General features: G+C 45.7%; 1 protein-coding gene across 2 annotated transcripts in view; it reads left to right on the top strand.

Annotated features, from left to right (window-relative positions):
- The window catches only part of TGFBR3 (transforming growth factor beta receptor 3), a 350,647-nt gene that overhangs the window by 272,123 nt on the left and 53,368 nt on the right, over positions 1 to 25,156 (top strand). Inside the window, exons 8-11 of one of the 2 annotated variants that reach the window (XM_030207075.1) lie at positions 4,472 to 4,794; positions 12,699 to 12,851; positions 24,083 to 24,226; positions 24,376 to 24,549. In XM_030207075.1, coding sequence (XP_030062935.1) covers positions 4,472 to 4,794; positions 12,699 to 12,851; positions 24,083 to 24,226; positions 24,376 to 24,549 — 794 coding nt within the window. Of the gene's footprint in view, positions 1 to 4,468; positions 4,795 to 12,698; positions 12,852 to 24,082; positions 24,227 to 24,375; positions 24,550 to 25,156 lie in introns of both variants that reach the window. The other variant, XM_030207074.1, reaches the window with a different exon arrangement.

The raw sequence follows: 25,156 nt of genomic DNA, 5'->3' as shown, positions 1-25,156 counted from the left end.
CGCAGGTAGCATGTGCCAAATTGGCACCACTGCCGGGCTAGCACGTGCGCCCAGCGGTAACTCCGAGTGTGGCGCATACCGAATCCTGCGGTAGAAAATATTTTTCTATTTTCTGCTGCGGTGGGCGTTCCTGGTGGTAATTGGAAGCGCGGGCCACGATGGAGAGTGCTGCATGGTTACCATGTGGTCAATGGCTGGCAGTAAGGGCTCAGTCCATAAATAGGCGTGCGCTAGTTTTAATTTTTGTGCACATCCATTAAAAAATGGACTTTTCCCCATCTACTGTAAAAAGTGGCCCAGCGTCCGCCAAAAAGATGCGCCCACACTACTGCAGGCCACTTTTTACTGTGGCTTTGTAAAAGGACCCCTTATAGAATAAGCAATATTCTAAAATATGAGGACTTTCATATATAATAAATAGGAGAGCAACTTGGCACACTGCCCTAGGGTGTTAACCATAAACTATAATCGTTGGCCTAAATATTTCATTTGAATCTCTTTATTTAAATACTTTTAACCTTTCAGAATATATTGTTCAGTATAGTTGATGATGATCTGTAATTTTCTTTAAAATGTCACTGAAGCAACAAGGCTTAAATGAAATTATTTTTATCTTTCCATTCACTGCATCCCCATCTGGAAATACAGATATAAATCCAAAATGAATTAATGTTTGAGCTGGAACAGCTCTGCGTCAGGGAAAGTTTTCATCAGCAAACGGTGCTCTAAACTGCTGTGCTCCTAGTAAAGATGGCATCAGTCTTTATATAGGAAACAACTCTTTTCATCCAATCAAAAAACAGATTTGAGCAGAACAGGCAGAACCCATCTTGCATCTGTCAATTACAAGCATTCATTCTCCAGATTCAGATCTTCAACAAAAAGATCCAGTATGTTTTCTATAATTAAGGTGACAAATCCCAGTTGCCTTTCCCCACCGATCTTCTGGAGCATTATCCACCATTCTCCATCAGCAGTCCTCACATTTGGCTCAGTAAGGGAAGCTACTGTTGTACTAGTATTGATTGTGCGCTGATGTTTGTTATGACTAACCGGACTTTTTGTCTGCCCCGCGTAAGTCAATTTACAAGGACAACAAATCGTAGAAATTACGTATTTGTGGAGTCAAAACAAGCTTTAAAATCCAGAACAGAAGAGCATAGATATCTCAATCCTAAATGTTGTCCATAGAGCAGGACTGCAGAACTCTCTTGCATTTGGTGTTTGAGTTCCCCCATCTGTGTCCAATGTCAAACACATTTCTAAACTGTAGAAGATACCATTCTTAATGAGATCGCCACGTGGAATCCCAAAGCAACTTTTATTACAGTACAAAGTAAATTTTGTTCTCAGGACTGGGTTGATTGTGGTGAATACTACTTCAGGTGCCAGCAGGCATTTCATGGTGTACTCGCCTTCAGGATTGATAGGTAAACTGGACAAAAGAGCATGAACTCCTTCATTCTGTAAAGTTTGTGCACCCATATTTCCAATTAGTTTGCAAATTTGTGCATACACTTTATAGAATAGTGCCAGTTGTGTGCCTAACGTGTTAAATTAGGCGCAATTGGCCTTAAGTACCAATAATAGCCCTTAAGTGGTGTTAATTGGCACCAATTTGTAGTTATGAGCGTACCTGCATTTAGGTGCCATTCTATAAATTTACCCCTGATTATCAAAACTATTTAACCAGCCAGGAATGGCTCCTGGCCGGTTAAATGGCATTTAAGTGTCCAACCGCTGATATTCAGCGGGAGATAATCTAGTTATCTCTCGCTGAATATCCTGGTTAGTGGCTAGCCAGTCAGGCGTAGGGCCGCCGAGAGGGGGGGACAGGGGGGACAAAATTCCCCGGGCCTGGGCCTCCGGGGGGGGGGGGGGCCCGGTGTCGTCGCAGTCCGGCCGGCCCGCCCTCTGTCGCTCCCTGGCATTGAACTTAAGCGCCTCACCTTCGAAAGCACAGCAACCAGCTGCAGACCACTCCTTCCTTCCGTGTCCCGCCCTCGCCTGATGTAACTTCCACGAGGGCGGGACACGGAAGGAAGGAGTGGTGTGCCGCTCCTTGCTGCGCTTTCGAAGGTGAGGCGCTTAAGGTCAGTGCAGAGGGCCTGGGAGTGGAGAGAGGGCCCGGTGACCTCAGGTGGGGGGGCGGCCTTGTCCCGGGCCTGGCCAGTCTCTCAGTGGCCCTGGTCAGGCGCGAATATTAAGCACCAAACTGGTTATGTTGAGCGGTCAAAATAGACAGCAAAAAAGTTAACCGGTTGGTGCTGAATATCGGCATAGCCGGTTAACTTTTTAGGGGCCAAAATAAACCCGGATATTTAGTACCAGTCACTGGAAATGGCCCGGCATTAAATATCCAGGTATAATACCGGCAGCGGACAGCAGAAGCACTGCCTGCCACTGGCTGAATATCGGGACCTTAGTGCCTAAATGTGATAGTTCACAAATACAAAGGGGGTGTGCACATAGGTGGATCAGGGGTGTGTCTTGTAGCTGTATGTATATGTTAGAGAATACTATCACATGTGCAATTGCCAACTTTAGGCATGACAGTTTTCACCAGTCTTTGATAATGCGTAAGTACTTGCGCCTAAAGTTAGGTTTACGCATTCCGACTTATACTCTATTCTATAATGGGCAATTTCATGGGCAATTGCAGTAATGTTGGCAAAATGCATCAGCATTTTGTGCTCGCTCGCTGCTAAAATAATACACATAACTATTCAGTTATCTTAGTGAACCACTTGGCCACAGATTTTTGTTAAGCAATTAACTGACAAGTCCCAACTGCATTGCTACTGTTACAAGTCTTGTCATTAATTCAGAGCAATCTTCACTATCCCTACCCTCTTTTCTTTGCAGCTAATCCGTGACAGTCTAGCCGCCCATACTTTACTCATACATGTACCAATGTTTAACCATTTCAGATCAATGAGACCTGCAGTGCTATCAAGTTCTTACCTCTGCTTGTGGCAGTATCGTACACAAGCTGATCATCCATCCAACATTCATTTTTTAATTCATCACATTCCATTTTATAATGAAGGCCGTCTGGAATTTCCCTATGCTTCCACAACTGTGACCCTCCCCCCTAAACCACCCTCCACTCCTCTCATCAAAGTAAAAAACTTAAACCAAAACAAAATATCTCTCCCCTCCACCCCCCAACAGTAAACCCCCCACAAGGTGTGGGAGGGAGGATGGGAATTATTTCCTCGGCTATGCTCCCTCAAAAATCCTCCTACCCAATCACCACCCTCTGACAATAATAATTCCTCACAACACAGCCCACCAAAAGTTCCTGTCAGCAATTCTCTTCCTCTCTTCATCACCACCCACTCAACACTTATAACCAATCAGCCCTACTGCCCAGCCTGTGTCCCTTTTAGAACTCACTTCAACAATTGTCACCTTAGTCTATAAAAATACTTCTCTATTCACCCGCTTCATCTCTATTAATTATTTCAAAACTACATCTTTATTAAGCCACATAAAATGAATACTCTTATCCTCCCCCCCCCCCCTCTCAATCTTTACACACATAAATTTATCTCTCAAGCAGCATGGCCAATGTTATCTGGTCCTCAGCTGAATCTGCAGACCCTCTTTACAGAACTGGTGCTTAGCGTCCATATTTTTTTGCATCTAATTTTTGTCACATTTTCTTGAATCTACCCTGAAATGTGTAATGAGCAGTCCAAATAAATAAAATCCAAATAGTTATAAAAGCAGGATGTTTGAAATTAAAACCCTATGGAAAAGAGTGCTGTGAGTTTTGTTGTAATCATGTTTGCTATGTCATGGTGTAGTAAATAAGAGGACAATTTCCAGTCCTCAGATGTTGCATTGGGGACTGATTTTCTGATTAACGGCAATATTTGAACTAGTCATATTATATGTGCAAATGAGTGGTAAAGCCAAATTTTAAAAAGCAACAAACTAATTTAAGGGGACCATCATCAAAAATACAGTTAATTACTTTTAAATTTGATTTGAAAACTAGTGGAACTGATAATTATGATTTGAATTTGCTCAGTTATTGATAATTATCTTATTTTGTATGATAGACCTTTTATGCCTGTCTGTTTATTGCTTCTTACTGAGATTTTGGCCCTACTACTCTAGTGTTGTTGGGGGGGGGGGGTCATTTATTTATGTAAAGCTCAAATACTATATTAAAAGCTTACAGCTGTGCCAAATGTATCACGAATAGATAGATAACCAGGCACGCTAAAACGCTGCTATTCAGAAAACTCACTCCTGTCATGAAGCCAACATACAGTACATAGTTTTCAAATTTATATTATCCTCCTTCTCCCCTTTTTGTTGAGAGATTTTTTAATGGCTTTTTGGCTTGTGGTGAGCATATAAGCATCATGAAAATCTGAGTTGGTGATCCTGAAGCCTAAACCTCTTTGGTTGCCAGGCATTTCTCACATGTTATTCTTACTTTTTTCCTTTCCAGTAGAGATGAATGATGAAGAAGAATATTCGATTCCTCCAGAGCTGACGGAGCTATTACGAATGAACTCTCAGCTCCCAGAACCGGCCCGCACTCCAGCTGATGGTGTTAATGTTCCACTCCATGAAAACAGAGAGAGGATGGTCCAGGTGGAAGAGGTCACACCACCCACAAAAGATATGCTGGACAGGATAGTACGTGGAGGGGGCATTGAGCTGTTTCCAAAACCTAAAGAGCCTGAAGAAGTGCAAGGAAGTATCAATGTAGCATTATCAGTCAAATGTGACAACCAGAAAATGGTGGTAGCTGTGGACAAGGAGAGCCTACAGGTTAGTGCTCTTTTGGAGTAATTTATAGGGGACTCTGTGAAATCTGTCGGGGAAGTAAATATCCCTTGCCTGAGGTTTTATTGCTTTAACACTAGAGAAAATGTCTTTAAACATACTTGGGGGCCCTGTTTACTAAGCAATGTTATGGGCATGTTAATGTTTTTAACGCGCATTAACCATGTACCGTTGTGTACAATATCCTTATAGGTGCCTACGTGGTTAGCGCACGTGCTAAGTGTAGGCGTGCTAAAAACACTAATGCACCTTAGTAAACAGGGTCCTTGGTTAAATAGACTTCCTTTTGTGTGATTTAGGATTATGACAATAGATACCAAGTTTGTCTCGTCAAGTAAAGCTGTTTCACAAATATGCTACAGATATGAAATATAAAATTCCATGCCTAAGGGCCTATATAGTAAGACTTTTGCTGAAAAATGTTTGGTATTCAAGTTGGTAAAAATTCAGTGCGAACAGTAAAACACTACCTAATATGTATGCAATGATTTTTACTGGTTGTAAGTTAAATTTTTGCAACACTAGCATGATCATGGTAGTGTGCACAGCAACAAAAAAACATGACATGTACTTAAGCTACTTGTCAGTCAGTCTAATTAACTGGTCAGAATGAAAGGGCTGGTTCTTAAGGGGAAGCCTTCCATATCATCATGCTGATCAATCCATAGACTGGTGGGTTGTGTCCATCTACCAGCAGGTGGAGATAGAGAGCAATCCTTTTGCCTCCCTATATGTGGTCATGTGCTGCCGGAAACTCCCCAGTATGTTCTCTATCTCAGCAGGTGGTGATCACACACAGCAGCAGCTCTGGCTAGGGCTCCAAGCCTAATTTTTAGGTTTTGTTGAGTGCCTGGGGTTGAGGGCTCTTCTTGAGCAAGTGCAAACCTGGTGGTGCCAGGTCCCTCCTTTTCTCCCCCTTCCCGCTGGCTCCGTTTAAAAAAAAAAAAAAAAATTTTGGACGTCTTTAAGGGCGTTTATTTCGACGTTTATTTAAACGTTTATTGCAGCTACTCACTGGGACACCAGGTCGTTACAGCTCGGAGCGAGAAGCAGGTAATTTTTACCTTTTTATAGCGGGCAGGGAGTTCCCCGATTGATCTCCACGTGGCCTATGGCGTCGGAGGGCGAGGGCACGAAGAATCGCTCCCCGGACCGCGTGTGCGCTCCTAGCGGGGATGCGGGGGTTTTAAAGTCTGATTCGCCCTTGTTGGGTGTCAGTTTGGAGGCCGGTCAGTGTCCCGGGTCTTCCTCCGGCGCGGCGGTTTTTCCCGCCATAAACGCCCATCCCCCGCTGCTCGCCTCCGCCATCTTGGCCGGCCACTCTGCTCGGACAGCTTCTTCTTGGGCCGCCCTTGAGCTGGGAGACGTTCATGCCATGGCCGCCCTTGATTTGGGCGACGGCAAAAAAGCGGCTAAAGTTAAGCGCCGTTCTTCCCGCGCGGCTCCTTCGCGGAGTGTCGCGCCGGACACCATCTTGGATGCGCAGCATGTTGCTCCCCCGCTCTTGCGAGCGCCGGTTGAGGGTGCGTCTAGAGCTGTGGCCCAGGCTGCTGAAATACACAGTCTGGGGGGTTTCTCCCCCGAGTTTATTTTGCTGCTGCATCAGGCCTTCTTTATGCAAAACGCTGCCCCTTCTCCCTTGTCCGATAACGGGGTTGAGGCCCCCGGAGGTAAACGCCCTCGGGTGGATTCCTAGGCCTTAGAGGACGCTGTTTTCTCTGATGTAGATGAGGGCAGCGTATTTGAGTTCTCCCAACGGTCCTTTGGGATTCCTTGGAGGAGACGGATTCCCGCTCGGATGGAGCGGATGACCCCTCTGCAGCGCGGATCTTTCGCTCAGAGGATTTGCCCAACCTGTTCTGCAGGCCATGAGCATTTGAAGATTTCCTCGCCAGAGGACGTCTCTCCCTCAGCCCCTGTTGGCTCTGCCATTATGCTGGGGACGAAGCGCCCGCCTAGAACCTTCCACGTGCATGATGCCATGCACACCTTAATTTCGGCTCAATGGGATGTCCCGGAAGCGAGCCTCAAAGTGGCTAGGGCTATGTCCCGCCTCTATCCTTTGCCTGAAAGTGAACGTGAGGCCTTTATTTGGCCTACCGTGGTTTCTTTAATCACTGCGGTGACTAAGAAAACGGCGTTGCTGGTGGAAGGTGGCACGGCCCTATAGGACGCCCAAGACAAAAGATTGAAAGTGGCTTTAAGGTCGTCCTTCGAGGCGGCTGCCTTAAGTTTGCAGGCCTCAGTTTGCGGCTCCTATGTGGCCAGGGCGTGCCTGACGATGGTGCAGCGGGCTTCCCCCTCGGATCCTTCCTTGAGGGCTGATTGGCCGGCCCTGGAATCGGGCTTGGCTTATTTGGCAGACTTACTGTATGATGTCTTGAGAGCCTCGGCTAAAGGTATGGCTCAGACAGTCTCTGCGCGGCGCTGACTTTGGCTGAAACATTGGTCTGCGGACCACGCCTCTAAGTCCCGCCTGGCTAAGTTGCCTTTTGAAGGCAAGCTGCTCTTTGGGGTCGAGCTGGACAAAATCGTGACCGATCTCGGCACGTCTAAGGGCAAGAGGTTACCAGAGGTCAGGACGGTTTCAGGAAGCCCGTCGGTACCGCCCGGGCAAGTCGGGCTCCTCTGCCCCCTCTTCCTTCAAAGGAACTTCTCCCCCAAGCAGCATTCCTTTCGCAGAGACCGCCGTCCCGGAGGTGCGCCCTCCGGTCCTCCCCCAGGGTCTCGTACCCAATGACGGGGCCCTGGTCCATGGCCCAGTGCAGATTGGAGGACGCCTGTCCTCGTTTCTGGGCGAGTGAACCAGGGTAACTTCAGACGCTTGGGTTCTGGAAGTCATCAGAGACGGCTACAAGCTACAGTTCTGCCGACCCTTAAGAGATGGGTTTGTACTCTCTCCCTGCAAGTCTCCGGTCAAAGCTGTGGCAGTGCAGCAGACCTTGGACAACCTGATACGCCTGGGTGCGGTCGTTTCGGTGCCAGAAAATCAGATTGGCAAGGGACGTTACTCCATTTACTTTGTGGTATCAAAGAAAGGAGGTTCTGTCCGGCCTGTCCTCGACCTCAAGGGGTCATTCGGGCCTTGAAAGTGCGGCACTTTTGCATGGAGACTCTCCGCTCTGTTATAGCGGCAGTGAAGGCAGGGGAGTTCTGGGCTTCCTTGGACATCAAGGAAGCGTACCTGCATATTCCCATCTGGCCTCCTCATCAACGCTTTCTGCGTTTTGCAGTCCTGGGCCGACACTTCCAGTTCAGAGCCCTCCCTTTCGGGTTGGCTACTGCTCCGCGGACCTTCTCCAAAGTAATGGTGGTCATCGCGGCCTTCCTGCGAAAGGAAGGAGTACAAGTCCATCCTTATCTGGATGACTGGTTGATCCGAGCCCCCTCTTAGGCAGAGTGCGGCAAAGCTGTGGACCGCGTGATTGCTCTTTTGAGCTCCCTGGGGTGGATCATCAACTGGGAGAAGAGCCAGCTGCGCCCGACTCAGTCCCTGGAGTATCTGGGAGTTTGATTCAACACCCAAGTGGGCAGAGTGTTCCTGCCAGACAATCGGATTGTCAAACTTCAGGCTCAGGTGGACCAGTTCCTAGTAGCCTCTCCTCTTCGGGCTTGGGACTATGTGCAGCTGTTGGGCTCTATGACGGCCACGATGGAAGTAGTGCCCTGGGCCAGGGCTCATATGAGACCACTACAACTCTCTCTGCTGCAGCGCTGGACTCTGGTGTCGAAGGATTATGCTGTGCGCCTTCCCTTGGACCCAGCAGTGCGCAATGCGCTGAGCTGGTGGCTGCAGACAGACAAGTTGTCTGCAGGAATGCCTCTGGTGACCCCGGAGTGGATTGTCGTCACGATGGACGCCTCTTTGTCGGGCTGGGGAGCCCACTGCTTGGGAAGGACAGCGCAGGGGCTCTGGTCTCCTGCAGAGGCAAAGTGGTCTATCAACCTCCTGGAACTCAGAGCCATTCGGTTGGCGCTTTTGGAGTTCATCCCGATACTGGCGTTGAAGCCAGTACGGGTCCTGTCGGACAATGCCACGGCTGTGGCCTATGTCAACCGCCAGGGAGGTACCAAGAGCGCCCCTCTAGCCAAGGAGGCCATGAATCTATGCCAGTGGGCGGTAGCGAACCTGGAACAGCTGTCAGCGGCCCACATTGCCGGAGTCATGAATGTCAAGGCGGACTTTCTCAGTCGCCATACCTTGGATCCCGGAGAGTGGCAGCTATCTGCTCAGGCGTTCTTGGACATCACGAAGCGCTGGGGCCAGCCGAGCCTAGATCTGATGGCATCATCGGCCAATTGCCAAGTGCCGCGCTTTTTCAGCAGAGGACGAGACCCTCGATCCCTGGGAGTAGATGCTCTTCTCCAACAGTGGCCGACACAGGAGCTTCTCTATGGGTTCCCGCCCTGGCCCATGTTGGGCAGGGTGCTAGACCGGGTGGCAAAGCATCCGGGCCGGATAATCCTGGTGGATCCGGACTGGCCCAAACGTCCCTGGTATGCGGACTTGATCAGGCTCTCAGTGGACGATCCTCTGCGGCTGCCAGTGGAGCAGGGCCTGTTGCATCAGGGTCCCGTGGTGATGGAGGATCCCTCCCCCTTTGGTCTTTCGGCCTGGCTATTGAGCGGCAGCGTCTGAGAAAGAAGGGCTTCTCAGACAAGGTCATCGCCACTATGCTAAGAGCGAGGAAGCGCGCTACTTCTACTGCTTACGCCAGGGTTTGGCGTACCTTTGCAGCGTGGTGTGAAGCAGGCTCCAATTTCTTCAGTGTTGGCGTTCCTGCAAGAAGGTCTGGAGAAAGGCCTGTCGCTCAGTTCCCTTGAGCAGGGACTGTCTTTCTTCTATGTTTGTACAGCGCTGCGTATGCCTGTAGCGCTATAGAAATGCTAAATAGTAGTAGTAGTAGTAGCGGCTCTGGCTTGCTTCAGGGGCCGCCTGAAGGGTGCTTCCCTGGCTTCGCAGCCTGATGTGGTGCGCTTTCTCAAGGGAGTTAATCACCTGCGCCCTCCTCTGCACTCAGTGGTGCCTGCGTGGAATCTCAACCTGGTGCTAAGAGCCTTGCAGAAGCCGCCTTTTGAACCCTTGTCGAGGGCATCTCTGAAAGACCTGACGTTGAAAGCAGTCTTTTTGGTGGCTATCACTTCAGCCAGAAGAGTTTCCGAGCTCCAGGCACTCTCTTCTGCAGTTCACTGAGGCAGGAGTGACTATTCGCACAGTGCCTTCCTTCCTGCCCAAGATTGTTTCTCGCTTCCATGTGAATCAGCAGCTCTGTCTCCCTTTCGTAGGGAGGACTACCCAGAGGAATACTCTGCTCTCAAATATCTGGATGTGAGATGAGTCATCATCAGATACTTGGAAGTGACCAATGATTTCCGGAAGTCGGATCATCTGTTTGTCCTGTTGGCAGGTCCTCGTAACGGTCTGCAGGCTGCTAAGCCTACAGGGGCAAGATGGGTCAAGGAAGCCATTGCAGCGGCTTATGTGGCCGCGGGGAAGGTGCCGCCTATCCAGCTGAAGGCTCACTCCACTAGAGCTCAGGCGGCCTCGATGGCAGAGGCCGGGTCCGTCTCCTTGGAAGAGATTTGCAAGGCGGCAACTTGGGCATCGGCCCATACCTTCTCCAGGCATTACCGCTTGACTGTGGCTGCTCGGGCGGAGGCCCGGTTTGGAGCTTCCGTGTTGCGGTCAGGGATTTCTATGTCCCGCCCTGGGTGAGTACTGCTTCGGTACATCCCACCAGTCTATGGATTGATCAGCATGATGATATGGAAGGTAAAATTATGTATCATACCTGATAATTTTCTTTCCATTAATCATAGCTGATCAATCCATAGCCCCTCCCAGATATCTGTATTGTTTATATTCTGGTTGCATTTCAGGTTCAAGTTTAGTCTTCAGTTCCTGTTCAGGAGGACTTCGTGTTCAAGTTTTTCAATGGATTCTTCAAGAGTTGAGACGAATTTGTGTTACAGTGAGCTGCTGCATTCCTCTCCCCTCCGTTTTACGGGGCTGGATTGAGACTTAAATTCTGCCGGCGCTCCCTCCCGCTTCGTGCGGCAGTTGGGCAGCTTTGTACCCCTCCCGCTTCGGCGGTGTTAGGGTCAGTCAGCTCCTCCCGCGTTTGCGGTTGCAGGATAAGCCAGATCCCCCCGCATCGGCGGGTGTGGTGTCCCTCCCCCGCTCCGCGGGGATGAGCTGGACGGATTCCCCTCCCCCACTTGTGTGGGGATGAGCTGGGTTAATTCCCCTCCCCCGTTTCGGCGGTGGTGAGCTGGGCAGATTGTCCCTTTGTGGGTGTAATTCTCTAAGTGCTGAGTCCTGCGGATGGAGCTTGGATATCGACATACTGAGGAGTTTCCGGCAGCACATGACCACATATAGGGAGGCAAAAGGATTGCTCTCTATCTCCACCTGCTGGTAGATGGACACAACCCACCAGTCTATGGATTGATCAGCTATGATTAATGGAAAGAAAATTATCAGGTATGATAGATAATTTTACCTTCCATGACAGTGCATAAAACTTACAGTTCTTGGAACATTTGCTTTAGACCGGTTGTAGCCTGTCTAAAGCAAACGTTATTTAGCATGTAATGCACAAAGGGGTTCTGCATCTCTCTTACCTTCCCCCATAGCAGCTACCGACAACCCTATGCAGATGCATTGCAATGAGGTCATTAGTATTCAAATGAGTATTTCAAGCAATGCATAGACCTGAGCGCCCACCTTTAACGGGCCAAACTTTACAGCCGGTATGGACCTGCCCTTATGGGGAGCAGTCTGCTTGTACTGTATAGTGCAAGCAGACTGCTCCCCATGGTACGTGCTCAGTGCACAGACCTCCTCGACCCAAACTACCCTCTGCCCAAGACCTTTAAAAACCTGAGGCAAAAAAAATGAAGAGTACTTCACTTCAGGATGACCTGAGTGAGGTGGCAGTGCTATCCTTCTCATTGTATAACTTTAGTGCCTAAATGTATAAGCTAAAATTCTAGAATCTCAACACTTAACGTGGGCGAGCTTACACTTATGCCCTTAAGTGCTATGGATAACTAGGAAGGCCCAACTTTGGGCACGAAGATTTATACCTGCTGAAATCTGTCGTGCAATTTGGTTGCACAACCCCTATATTCTATAACACTGATCCTAAAGTTCTGGAACACCCCTGCCCATGCCCCCTTTTGGTTTGCACAAAAGACATTTTGGGCAAGGAGAATTATAGAATAGCGCATAGGCAGATGCACACATAATTTCAAAATTAGTGCCAATTAACTCCAATTAACATCAATAATTGATATCATCCAATCGACTAATTAGTTTATGTTCGTATCTGGGCTCCATGACCAAATTTGGGCAACCTGTGTAGAAATTGGGGGTATATGCGCACTCGGCGCTATTTTGTAAATAAAGTGCGTAACTTGCTTAGTGCATAAATACTAGGGCGTTGTAAGTAGGGTAGGGCAGCACATAACGTACTGGATACTGTAAATCACATGCTAAAGTGCCACATTTGTGCCTGCTATTGAAATCATGTAAATGGGCGTTCCTAATTGTAGACATGTAGAAGTCGATTTATACTAGTATTCTATAATGGAATCTTGGAGCCCAGATGCTATTATAGAATCATTTATTTATTTTATTGGATTTCTTTACCACCTTTTTGAAAAGAATTCACCCAAGGCTGTGTACAGCAAGAATAAATTGCACCTAGGCAACAGACAATGACAGCAGTAAAAGTATTCAAATAACAGTCAACACACTACACATTAAAACATCTTAATAGACAACACAGGCTCAGTGCGCTTCATCTAGATAGAATTTCTCCCTTTGTGTTTGGCACAAGACTAGTATTATTGACATTGCAGTTATTGATACTGTTATTGTTTAGGCCAACGGATACACAGGGACTGAGCTTTCCCTCCATGATCCTGCATGTCGAGCGAAGATGAATAGCACGCATTTCATCTTGGAGTCTTCACTGGCCGCCTGTGGAACTCGGCAGATAATTGATGGTTCAGATGATATTATTTACTATAACACTGTGAGTATTTTTGCAGGGATGCTTTTTGTGGGTAGGAGTGGAAGAGTATCCTAGAGATTAGTGTTAGAGATTAGTGTAGTGGGCTGAGAACCTAGAGAGCTGAGTTCAATTTCCATTGCAGATCCTTGTGACTCTGGGCAAGTCACTTAACCCTCTATTGCCCCAGGTACAATTGTTAGGTTGTGAGCCCACTAGGAACAGAAAAAGTACCTGTATATAATAAATGTAAACCGCTTTGATTGTCCCACAGAAAGACGATATACCAAATCCCATTACCCATATTGTTAAAGATGGAGGAGAAATGAGAGAGTAAGATTTGCCATACATCAAAAGGCTGCTTCTCTGACCTGTTAAGACTGTTACTGTGCTTAAACACCACTTGTTATCAGAGTGTTGGATATGAGAGTCCCTAGATTAAAAAAAAAAAAACAGTGGGACTAATTTTGTGATGGGTCAGCTACCAGTATATGGATGGAATGACTTTCTGCACACTGTTGTGTCACACCTAGCACAGAAGTTGTATGTATTCACATGAATCCTGCTTTTTTTTGAAAAGCACAGAATGGAACTGAAGCAGGAAGCCTAATAGCAATAACATAGTGGAAACAAAAACGGAAACACCAGTTTTAGTTAAATAAATATCCCCCTATTATAACTTTATCACAGCTTTCACGCACGTTCTTTAGTCTCTTCCACATGGCTTTGCTTTCTCAGGAACTTATCCAATAAGTGCAGAGTTATTAAACAAAACATTAAAAAAAACCTGATTTGATGACTCAGGCCTGTAGCAGGGTGTTGAACACTTGAACACTGGAACTGTATAAAACAATGAAATGAAGCGAGTTCATTTTGCTTTGACTAAAATTACTATTTCATATTAAGTTTTCTTTCTTTAGTATTTTGACACCATTATGACATAACTAGAAAAGAAGGGCCACAGAACACCTTTTTTGGTGAAGGAGTAAACCGACTGCTCTACACCTACCCCCCTTCCAAGCTCCCTAATTGCTGATGAGGTTGGTCAGGCTGTGGGCCTAGTTGCTTACCTCAGTCCCCACTGCCTATTATAGAAAATATGTGAATCATACAATGCATTCCTGTGAAGGTGAAAGGGGGCAGGTTCACGGGTGATTAGAAAGTGGCAGGTAGTAAACTTTAGTGGCTTATAATGAAATGACAAGCCCAGGTCGCTGTGAAATCTTGTCTGTTCTGAAGTTTCTGATCATTGAGGTGGAAATTTTTGTGTGCAGTTACTTCTACATAGGTCACTCGCAGTAGTGGCATAGGGCTGGGCCAGTGGCTCACTTGAGTGCTTCTGTATTGTAATGTGGAGAATCTCCAGTTTGATTCCAGATTAGCCTATTCACATCCTGGGCCAGCTGGTGAAAGGAGGTTGTGGAGACAGTGTCACATCCCCTGAGGGGTGAGGAGTCATGCTTATTATTGACTAGTAAAAAAGGCCCGTTCCTGACACAAATGAAACGGGCGCTAGCAAGGTTTTCCTCGGAGTGTGTATGTTTGAGAGAGTGTGTGTGAGAGTGACTGTGAGAGAGAGAGAGAGTGAATGTGCGAGTGTGTGTGACAGAGAGAGAGTGAGTCTGGGTGCGAGTGTGTCTGTGAGAGAGAGAGTGTGTGTGTGAGAATGAGAGTGTGTGCGAGTGCGTATGTGAGACACAGTGTGAGAGAGAGAGTGTGTTTCACACAGAAACACTATGTGAGAGAGAGTGTGTGTGCGATACACAGACTCTCTGTGAGACCGAGAGAGTGTGTGAGACCGAGAGAGTGTGTGAGAGTGACTGTATGACAGAGAGTGAATGTGATACAGTGTGAGACATAGAGTGTGTGAGAGTGAGAGAAAGACACTGACTGTGAGAGAGAGAGTGTGTGTGTGTGTGTGTGACAGAGATACCTCCCCCCCTACCTCTGTAGTCTCAGGACCTCCTCCCCCTCCCCCTCTGGTATGAGGACCCCCTCTCCCTCCTCCCCTCCCCACCCTCTCAGGTCTCAGTCCCCCCTCTCCCCCCTCAGGTCTCAGGATCCCCTCCCCCTGCCCCTCTCCCCCCTCTCAGGTCTCAGGACCCCCTCCTCTCCCCTCTGGTCTCAGGATCCCCTCCCACCCAGCCACACAGTAACCTTCTGTTACTTTATAGGGGAGTCTGTCTTTATGGCGGCACAGGTGTGTGCAGGACCTTGTTTTTCTCTTGCTGGTATGTGTGGAGAGGGTGGTTGCGATGTTTGAGGGTTGTTGCGGCAGCGTGGAAGGGCGTTATGGAAGTTGTTTTTGCGGCGTGGGTCTCGATCGTTTCGTCGTTATTTATTCTCTGTTGCTTTTCGCTCTCGTGTCTCGTCACTCATTAACCGGGAGGGCGGCTAATTCGCTAGGCAGGCAGGCTTGAGCCACAGCGGTAAGTCGGGAGGGCGGCTGTTGACCTTTTTTTTTTTTGCGGGTTCTGATGTTGTGTGCTTATGTAGGATGGCAAGCTTCATGTACAGGTTAAGGAGTCACTCACTAGAATTTTGTGTCACTCTCACTAGAAAATGAAGTGTAAGTAACACAGCAAAAGCTATTTGAATTCACCAATTTGTGCATCTTTGTCTCCTAGAAATACTTAGCTGGCACCAAGATTTAGTTGGCGTGTTCAGTACTTTCTGAAGTTGATAAGAGTGCAGGCTTAATTTAACTTTCTTACTAAATGAATTTGGAAACAGGTTTAAACTATAAAGCAAGCTTTCTTTGGTTATTAAGGAATATATTATGTAAAGCTGGTTTGAAACCAGTTTTTTTATTCCTTGTGGCGAGAATGTGGAAGACAAATCCTGTTCCAAATTACCAAGTAATAGGTGGGGCAGGGCAAAATTTTTGTTTTTGTGACAGGATGACTGTTCCACAAAGGGGGTGCATTCCTAAGGAATGAATGTAAGCAAACAGGAATCTTCTTCCACTCCATTATGTGTACTGTCGATGTGAGATATTTATTTTTTAGACTAAAAGGAACGGTATGTTATTGGTGTAGTCATCACTGAAAACCCCAGTAAAATCTTTTCTTTGTGGGCAAACTGCCATCAACAAGTTGTTGCTAGGCAGTGGCAGAATAATTTCCACAGCTAAATTCTAAAACCAGTTTACATGGCACTTGAAAAGGTTCTACCATGGCTTGAGACACATAAGCATGGATACAGTGGTCTTGGTAAGCAAAGTTCTAGCACTTTTGGGAGCTGGGCCATGTGCTCAACAAAGGTCTGGTTTAGGGTTACACCCATATCTATACTTCCTGGCCTGCTCAGAATTATCTGTGCAATGTTCATCTGTCATCCTGAAAAGCATGCTGCGACTGTTGTGTTTATTTGCATGCCAGTACCCAGATTGCTTCTTGGATTTCATGAGGGTGGTAGCTGTAAAAGACATTAGTCCTCTGTTTCCACTGGATATATACTCTGTGCTTTCAAATGGTCCTTTCCTTCTTAAGAGCAATTTAGGATGATTGCAGCAATCTTGGCCTGCAGTACATGGATTCTACTTCTGACTGCCAGCAGACTAATGCAAGACTGAAGGAGGAGGAGGGGCAAGGCTTCAAGGGAATGTTGGTCTGCTGAGCTTGGCAGGTGGTGCTGTACCCAGCTTAGTACAGGTTGGCAGAGGCTCAAGAGAACATTTATTTTAACAGGACTACAATGAAATATCTGCATTGTCTAAAGTTACATAACTTCCTAGAGGCAAGATTTCTAGCACCCACATTTGCAGATTATCTTACATACATGGCATAGAGCCATCATATGAGTGATGCAGAGCTGTACAGAGCTTTTAAGACTCTTCCTTTGATGTTTTTGATAAATTCTTTTTTTATTTAATGGCATTTGTATTTATCTAAACTGGATGCCGCTTTAGTTGACACAAAAGTAGGTTAGCAACATTAATAAGACTGGAATCATGTAAACATGAGTTTGATAAAGGCAAAAAAATGGCTTTCTAGAAGTTGATGTTACACCAGACCTAGATAACAAAAGAGAGGGTAAAAACAGCATACAAACACTAACAATAGCAAGAAAAAGCCTTCAGAGTTGAGAAGTAAAGTCCTTTAATTCTGAAAAGACCCGACACGGGCCGTGTTTCGGCGTAGAGACGCCTGTAAGCTCTTTGAGCAGGGACTGTCTTTCTTCTATGTTTGTGCAGCGCTGCGTATGCCTTGTAGCGCTATAGAAATGCTAAATAGTAGTAGTAGGGTCCAGATTGTTCTTATGGATAAAATGATACAAGATTGAGCAAACCAAACTATCAGGGTATGTTGCATCAAGACGTAAAAATGGTCCAGGCTATCGTGCAGAACACCATCGGTAAAAAAACCGCCGATTTGATATGTCAATTGCGTTTGACATAGTTGACCATAATATCTTATTGAATTTACCCTGTCAAAATGGGATTGTTGATGCGATTTAAAAAAATGGTTTCAAGGATTTTTGAGGAACCAAGGATATCAGGTTAAAATGAATAAGTACATAAGTACATAAGTAGTGCCATACTGGGAAAGACCAAAGGTCCATCTAGCCCAGCATCCTGTCACCGACAGTGGCCAATCCAGGTCAAGGGCACCTGGCACGCTCCCCAAACGTAAAAACATTCCAGACAAGTTATACCTAAAAATGCGGAATTTTTCCAAGTCCATTTAATAGCGGTCTATGGACTTGTCCTTTAGGAATCTATCTAACCCCTTTTTAAACTCCGTCAAGCTAACCGCCCGTACCACGTTCTCCGGCAACGAATTCCAGAGTCTAATTACACGTTGGGTGAAGAAAAATTTTCTCCGATTCGTTTTAAATTTACCACACTGTAGCTTCAACTCATGCCCTCTAGTCCTAGTATTTTTGGATAGCGTGAACAGTCGCTTCACATCCACCCGATCCATTCCACTCATTATTTTATACACTTCTATCATATCTCCCCTCAGCCGTCTCTTCTCCAAGCTGAAAAGCCCTAGCCTTCTCAGCCTCTCTTCATAGGAAAGTCGTCCCATCCCCACTATCATTTTCGTCGCCCTTCGCTGTACCTTTTCCAATTCTACTATATCTTTTTTGAGATACGGAGACCAGTACTGAACACAATATTCCAGGTGCGGTCGCACCATGGAGCGATACAACGGCATTATAACATCCGCGCACCTGGACTCCATACCCTTCCTAATAACACCCAACATTCTATTCACTTTCCTAGCCGCAGCAGCACACTGAGCAGAAGGTTTCAGCGTATCATCGACGACGACACCCAGATCCCTTTCTTGATCCGTAACTCCTAACGCGGAACCTTGCAAGACGTAGCTATAATTCGGGTTCCTCTTACCCACATGCATCACTTTGCACTTGTCAACATTGAACTTCATCTGCCACTTGCACGCCCATTCTCCCAGTCTCGCAAGGTCCTCCTGTAATCGTTCACATTCCTCCTGCGACTTGACGACCCTGAATAATTTTGTGTCATCGGCGAATTTAATTACCTCACTAGTTATTCCCATCTCTAGGTCATTTATAAATACATTAAAAAGCAACGGACCCAGCACAGACCCCTGCGGGACCCCACTAACTACCCTCCTCCACTGAGAATACTGGCCACGCAATCCTACTCTCTGCTTCCTATCTTTCAACCAGTTCTTAATCCATAATAATACCCTACCTCCGATTCCATGACTCTGCAATTTCTTCAGGAGTCTTTCGTGCGGCACTTTGTCAAACGCCTTCTGAAAATCCAGATATACAATATCAACCGGCTCCCCATTGTCCACATGTTTGCTTACCCCCTCAAAAAAATGCATTAGATTGGTGAGGCAAGACTTCCCTTCACTAAATCCGTGCTGACTTTGTCTCATCAGTCCATGTTTTTGTATATGCTCTGCAATTTTATTCTTAATAATAGCCTCCACCATCTTGCCCGGCACCGACGTCAGACTCACCGGTCTATAATTTCCCGGATCTCCTCTGGAACCCTTCTTAAAAATCGGAGTAACATTGGCTACCCTCCAGTCTTCCGGTACTACACTCGATTTTAGGGACAGATTGCATATTTCTAACAGTAGCTCCGCAAGTTCATTTTTTAGTTCTATTAATACTCTGGGATGAATACCATCAGGTCCCGGTGATTTACTACTCTTCAGCTTGCTGAACTGACCCATTACATCCTCCAAGGTTACAGAGAATTTGTTTAGTTTCTCCGACTCCCCCGCTTCAAATATTCTTTCCGGCACCGGTGTCCCCCCCAAATCCTCCTCGGTGAAGACCGAAGCAAAGAATTCATTTAATTTCTCCGCTACGGCTTTGTCCTCCTTGATCGCCCCTTTAACACCATTTTCGTCCAGCGGCCCAACCGACTCTTTGGCCGGTTTCCTGCTTTTAATGTATCTAAAAAAAATTTTACTATGTATTTTTGCTTCCAACGCTAATTTCTTCTCAAAGTCCTTTTTTGCCCTCCTTATCTCCGCTTTGCATTTGGCTTGGCATTCCTTATGATCTATCCTGTTACTTTCAGTTGGTTCTCTTCTCCACTTTCTGAAGGATTGTTTTTTGGCTCTAATGATTTCCTTTATCTTACTGTTTAGCCACGCCGGCTGACGTTTAGTCTTTTTTCCCTTTTTTCTAATACGTGGAATATATTTGTCCTGAACCTCCAGGATGGTGTTTTTAAACAGCATCCACGCCTGATGCAAGTTTTTTACTCTGCGAGCTGCTCCTTTCAGTCTTTTTTTCACCATTTTTCTCATTTTGTCGTAATCACCTTTTCTATAGTTAAACGCTAGCGTACTTGATTTCCTAGTTTCACTTCCTTCAATGCCAATATCAAAACCGATCATATTATGATCACTGTTATCAAGCGGCCCTCGTATCGTTACCCCCTGCACTAGATCATGAGCACCACTAAGGACTAAGTCTAGTATTTTTCTTTCTCTTGTCGGCTCCTGAACTAGCTGTTCCATGAAGCTGTCCTTGATTTCATCAAGAAATCCTATGTCCCTTGCGTGTACAGATGTTACATTAACCTAGTCTATATGCGGGTAATTGAAATCCCCCATTATTATTGTGTTGCCCAGTTTGTTTGCGTCCCTGATTTCCTTTAACATTTCCGCATCCGTCTGTTCGTCCTGGCCAGGCGGACGGTAGTACACTCCTATCACTATCCTTTTCCCCTTTGCACATGGAATTTCAATCCACAGTGATTCCAAGGAGTGTTTTGTTTCCTGCAGAATTTTCAATCTATTTGATTCAAGGCTCTCGTTAATATACAATGCTACCCCTCCACCAATCCGATTCACCCTATCACTACGATATAATTTGTACCCCGGTATGACAGTGTCCCACTGGTTATCCTCCTTCCACCAGGTCTCAGAGATGCCTATTATATCTAATTTTTCATTTAGTGCAATATATTCCAACTCCCCCATCTTATTTCTTAGGCTCCTGGCATTCGCATATAGACATTTCAAACTATGTTTGTTGTTCCTAAGTACATCATGCTTAGTACTTGACAGTATTAATTGGCAATCTTTTGTCTGATTTTTATTTTTATTTAAAGATACCCGATCTACTACAATCTCTTTTGCAACCTCACTATCAGGATACTCTATCTTCCCTGTTATGGTGATATCTTTGAAAGATACCTTATCCCGAACCATGCTCTTTTGAGCGACTGTCGGCCTTCCCCCCATTTCTAGTTTAAAAGCTGCTCTATCTCCTTCGTAAACGCCGATGCCAGCAGCCTGGTCCCACTCTGGTTAAGATGGAGCCCATCCTTTCGGTTTTCTGGCTTCATGGGTTTCAAATTATGGAGTCCCTCTAATTGCCTCAGTGGGTAAAAAATTAACTAACACGGGATTTTGCCGATTTATATATGCTGATGACATTATGATATATATATACCTTTTTGGGGGGATTTTGCCGAAGTCCTAACAGATATTAAAAGAGGACTAGATTTATTGAAACGCTGGCTACTCAGTTTAAACTGAACCTGTCAGACTCAGAAACAGAACGAAGCCTTGCTCCGGAAGAAGAGGACCTCGGCTGGCGGGGGTTGGGGTCCCCTGCCAGCAAAGGTAGGCGACGGCGGGTTGGTGGCGGGAGGGGGGGGTCGAGAGGGTCGTCGGCAGGGGGGTGGTCAAAGTTCGTGGTGGCGCCGGGGGGGGGGGGGGAGGATAAAAGGTGCCCCTCACCTCGGGCTCTGGACCTCCCTCCCGCCGAAGTCTCTCTACGCCCCTGAATCTCAGACTTTAAAAGCAAATTTTAGTGAGCTCTGAATGTGAAGGCACGCTCTTGAAGGAATCCAAGTCTTGTGCTCTCCTCTAACAGATGATGTTCTGTACAACTATACAATGAATTCTCATTTTCTTGTTGTCTCAATTTCAACTACTTCGGGGAGAAGTTATCAATGTGGGCTGCTGTTAAGTCGTGTTTTTTTTCATCATGTCGGGTTATTTTAGCACAGGGTCTCATTGCATTAAACGGGACCCTGTGATAAAGCAACCCAATATATCAGTAGTCCATGTTAATAACTCCTCCCACCTTATTCTCACATACAGCTGTAAATTAAAATCATATTTTAATTATGAAGGCAATTAAACTGTGCACAGTACAATTCAGGCCCAAAACAAGAATTATCGGATGCTGCCATCTTTTGCATTAAACCAAAACTCAAAACAAAGTCTCCTACCTCACTAGTAAACAAATCTCATAGAACAAACACAACCAGGAGAATGTACCTAATGATATAATGATAATAATAATGAAGAGAGGAGTGCCCTCAGAAATTTAAACATCCACATGGTAGTCCCAGTACAACCAAACGCTAAGGGCTCCGATGATAGAATCACTCAATGGTCATAGAGAAAAGACTGCTCTTCCCTAAAATATGTGCTCGATGCCGCGGGTTTCACACAAACCTTTCCTTAGGGACTTGGGTTAGGGCTGTCTCTCCCTTGAAGTTGCCGCCAGCCTTGTTAGGAATCTACTGCTGCAGTTCTAATAAAGGCCCCCACAGAGGCGTGGTCACTCCGGATCGCTATACGAACCTGACGTCAGTTCATGCTGTCTGCAGCCTGGCATTTGGTTGTACTGGCACAGGGCTCATAAGATAAGTAAAAGTTTTTCATGTTTCTATATTATTTATGCTGGCTGAGTCGATCATTTGCAATGCATTTGTATGGCTAGCAATAAGGGGGCATACAATTGCACATAAAAAACCACTACAGTGAGTGTCTCAATGAATGAAGTGCAGTGTTTCATCCGTTAGTAGTCTTTAGGGACTACCACGTGGGTGTTTAAATTTCTGAAGGCGCTCCTCTCTTCATTATTATTATTACTAGTTGTTAAGCCCGTTAAAACGGGCGAGATTTCCAGCTACCCTCCTCGCCGCCGCTCCCTTCCCCCTCCGTGCCGGGCCCCCTGCACTGACCTGACAGCGCCTCTCACCTCTGTGCTGCTGCCTGCAGCGCTTCCACATGGAGGTGAGAGGCACTGTCAGGTCAGTGCAGGGGGCCCGATACAGAGGGGGGTGGGAGCGGCGGTGGGGATGGGGGGGGAGGGTGGAGGTTGGTGCGCGCGATGTTCGTTTCCAGGTTCCAGCGGCAGCGTCCGACAGTCCGATTCCGTTTCCCTCTCTGTTCCGCCCTCTGACGTCATCACGTCTTGACGCGAGGGCGGGACAGAGAGGGAAGTCTCTACTGCGGATTTGCAGGTGGGTCGGTCATTTGCCATTTATATGTTTGATTATGCACTCAGTCTGCGGCTCCTCACTACCTCTCCACCCTCATCTCCCCCTATGTTCCCGCCCGTAACCTCCGCTCACAGGACAAAGCCCTTCTCTCAGTACCCTTCTCCACCACTGCCAACTCCAGGCTCCGCTCATTCTGCCTTGCCTCACCCTATGCCTGGAACAATCTTCCTCAACCCCTACGCCAAGCCCCCTCCCTACCCATCTTCAAATCTCTGCTTAAAACTCACCTCTTCAATGCTGCCTTCGGCGCCTAACGCTCGAGAAATATAGAATGCCCCAATCTATCCACCCTATCAGATTAACTGTTCACTCGTCCTCTAGATAGTACACTTGTCTTTAGATTGTTCTCTTGTCTTTTAGATTGTAAGCTCTTTGAGCAGGGACTGTCCTTCTATGTTTAAATTGTACAGCGCTGCGTAACCCTAGTAGCGCTTTAGAAATGTCAGTTAGTAGTAGTAGTATTATCAATATATGATTAGGTACAATCTTTTGCATTTAGACATGAAAGAAAAAAAATCTATGAAAAAGGCAAATCATTTATTATTAGACAATAGCCTAAAGTTGTATAAGATGTCTAGATCAGACAAGAGACCTTTGAGCTAGTGCATTAAAAAAAAAAAAAAAGCTAATGTCCTCTATAAAAGATGTGCTGAACACAGAGCCTTTTATCAAAATACATATAGCACTACTAGAAGAAAGTTTATTTAGTGGCACACACATGAGAAGCAGTTTTAAAATAAAATAATATTATCAGATGGTGGCGTTTCTTGGCGCTTTACATGTATAATTAATTTGTGTTATCTGCACACATAGCATAAGTGGTAGATTTTTACAAAACTGCACGTCCAAGGGTAGCCTCCTTGGAATCTGTGAATGCCACGGCATATATGTACAGCACTGATGCCTCTTCCACGTGTATACATAGTCCAGTTAGCACATATATATAGCTCTTACACACGTGTCAATAGTGCTCAAGCTTTGTGAAATCACCTTTTCTGTGTCCAGTATAGTAACATGAGAGCTCAACTTTAGGAAGAAAGATGAACATTTAGCACTGCCACACCTTTTTTGGGGGGGCATTTAAAAAGGAAAAAGAAATCGGCAATGTAAGATTTTACAATCTTGGATGAAATTCACACCGATTACTGAGCGCATTCCTTTTAAATTTGGTAACTAAGAAGTGGCATGCTAAGGAAAAGTCATTCCGGCCTGCATAAGCCAACTAAAGGAGGTCCTGGTTTATGGAATGGAAGCCAGAAAACCAGCAGCCCAAATGATACTTTAAGTACTGTTTCACTTTATGTATGCTGCCGCTTCTGGCAAATACCCCTGCGGGCAGAACTGTTAGGAGCATTTCTTCACTTCTTGTTTGATATTTTTCCTGTTTTCCAAAAAATGAAAATTTGTGTGAATCATGAAATAAACAGAATATTTTGAATAGAAAACAGTTTAGATAATTAGTATTCTCTTTTCCTATGATGTCTAGATTGTTATTCAGCTCTCAAGTACTGAAGGAAGTGGTTGGCCAAACAATTATGATGATATGGAGTCAGGAGATAATGGATTTCCAGGGGACGCGGATGAAATGGAAATGGGTCTTCCTTTCTTGAGTAAACCTGAAATAGTGGTGGTAGGTGGTCTTGATTTTCATTCATTAGAAGCTGTACAAAATAAAATCAAAGTATGATTTTGGTAAAAAAATGTTTTTAGAAAAGTAAATATATCCAACTGTGCTTTAATAACATTTCTTGATATTTTAATTACTTTTGCTTATTTCAGTTCAATTGCACTCAGCACCAGGACAAAGAATCCTATTTTGATCATTTTGTGTTCTGGGCTCCTGAACCAGTCGCCAATATAACCTTCAACATGGAGCTTTACAAAACAGACCTCTTTCTTTCTCCTTCACAAGGCCTCTTCTCTATTGCAGAAAATGGACAGATTTATGTAGAGGTGAGAAATTAGGAAGCATTTTCTGTGTACCAAACCATTTTGTAGACCTGCAGATTTTAACCAAGCTGGAACTTGCCTGCTGTAACTGACAGATGTGCTGTTTGTGGTTCCTGAAAGGGGAGGTCCTAAAGAGAATTCATTATGAAACTATTTTGTAGTGGAGACCAAAGATCCTTCCAAAATGTGAATGTCAGGAAGCATTCTCCTAGTGATTGAGCTGGCAGAAAAATATTCTTTAATTAGAATTATCAGTGAAATAAAAGTACACAGAAACTAAACGCTTACTGAAGTATATATAGTAAAATTTATTTTAATATATGGTTATGCATATGTCTAGTTCCATTTGATTTTCTGCCTGATACAGTATATTTGTATCTAGATTAATTAAAGGGACTTTGTTACCATATTGTGGGGCCCTTTTACAAAGTGGCGGTAAGCCCAATGCAGGCTTACTGCATGCTATGCCGGAACTACCTCCAGCCCAATGCGGTCACCAGCAGTACCTCTGGCTCAACTTTGTGCTATTTCCGGCGCTCCGGGAATTTTTTTTGTAGCAAAGTACAAACCCACCGGTAATCGGGCATTGCCATGCGCTGCCCGTTTATCA

This window comes from Microcaecilia unicolor, chromosome 6 (genome assembly GCF_901765095.1).
Source record: "Microcaecilia unicolor chromosome 6, aMicUni1.1, whole genome shotgun sequence".
In the NCBI taxonomy this organism is placed as follows: domain Eukaryota; kingdom Metazoa; phylum Chordata; class Amphibia; order Gymnophiona; family Siphonopidae; genus Microcaecilia; species Microcaecilia unicolor.
The sequence above is the reverse complement of the archived record's forward strand: the minus strand, read 5'-3'. Positions and strand labels throughout refer to the sequence as shown.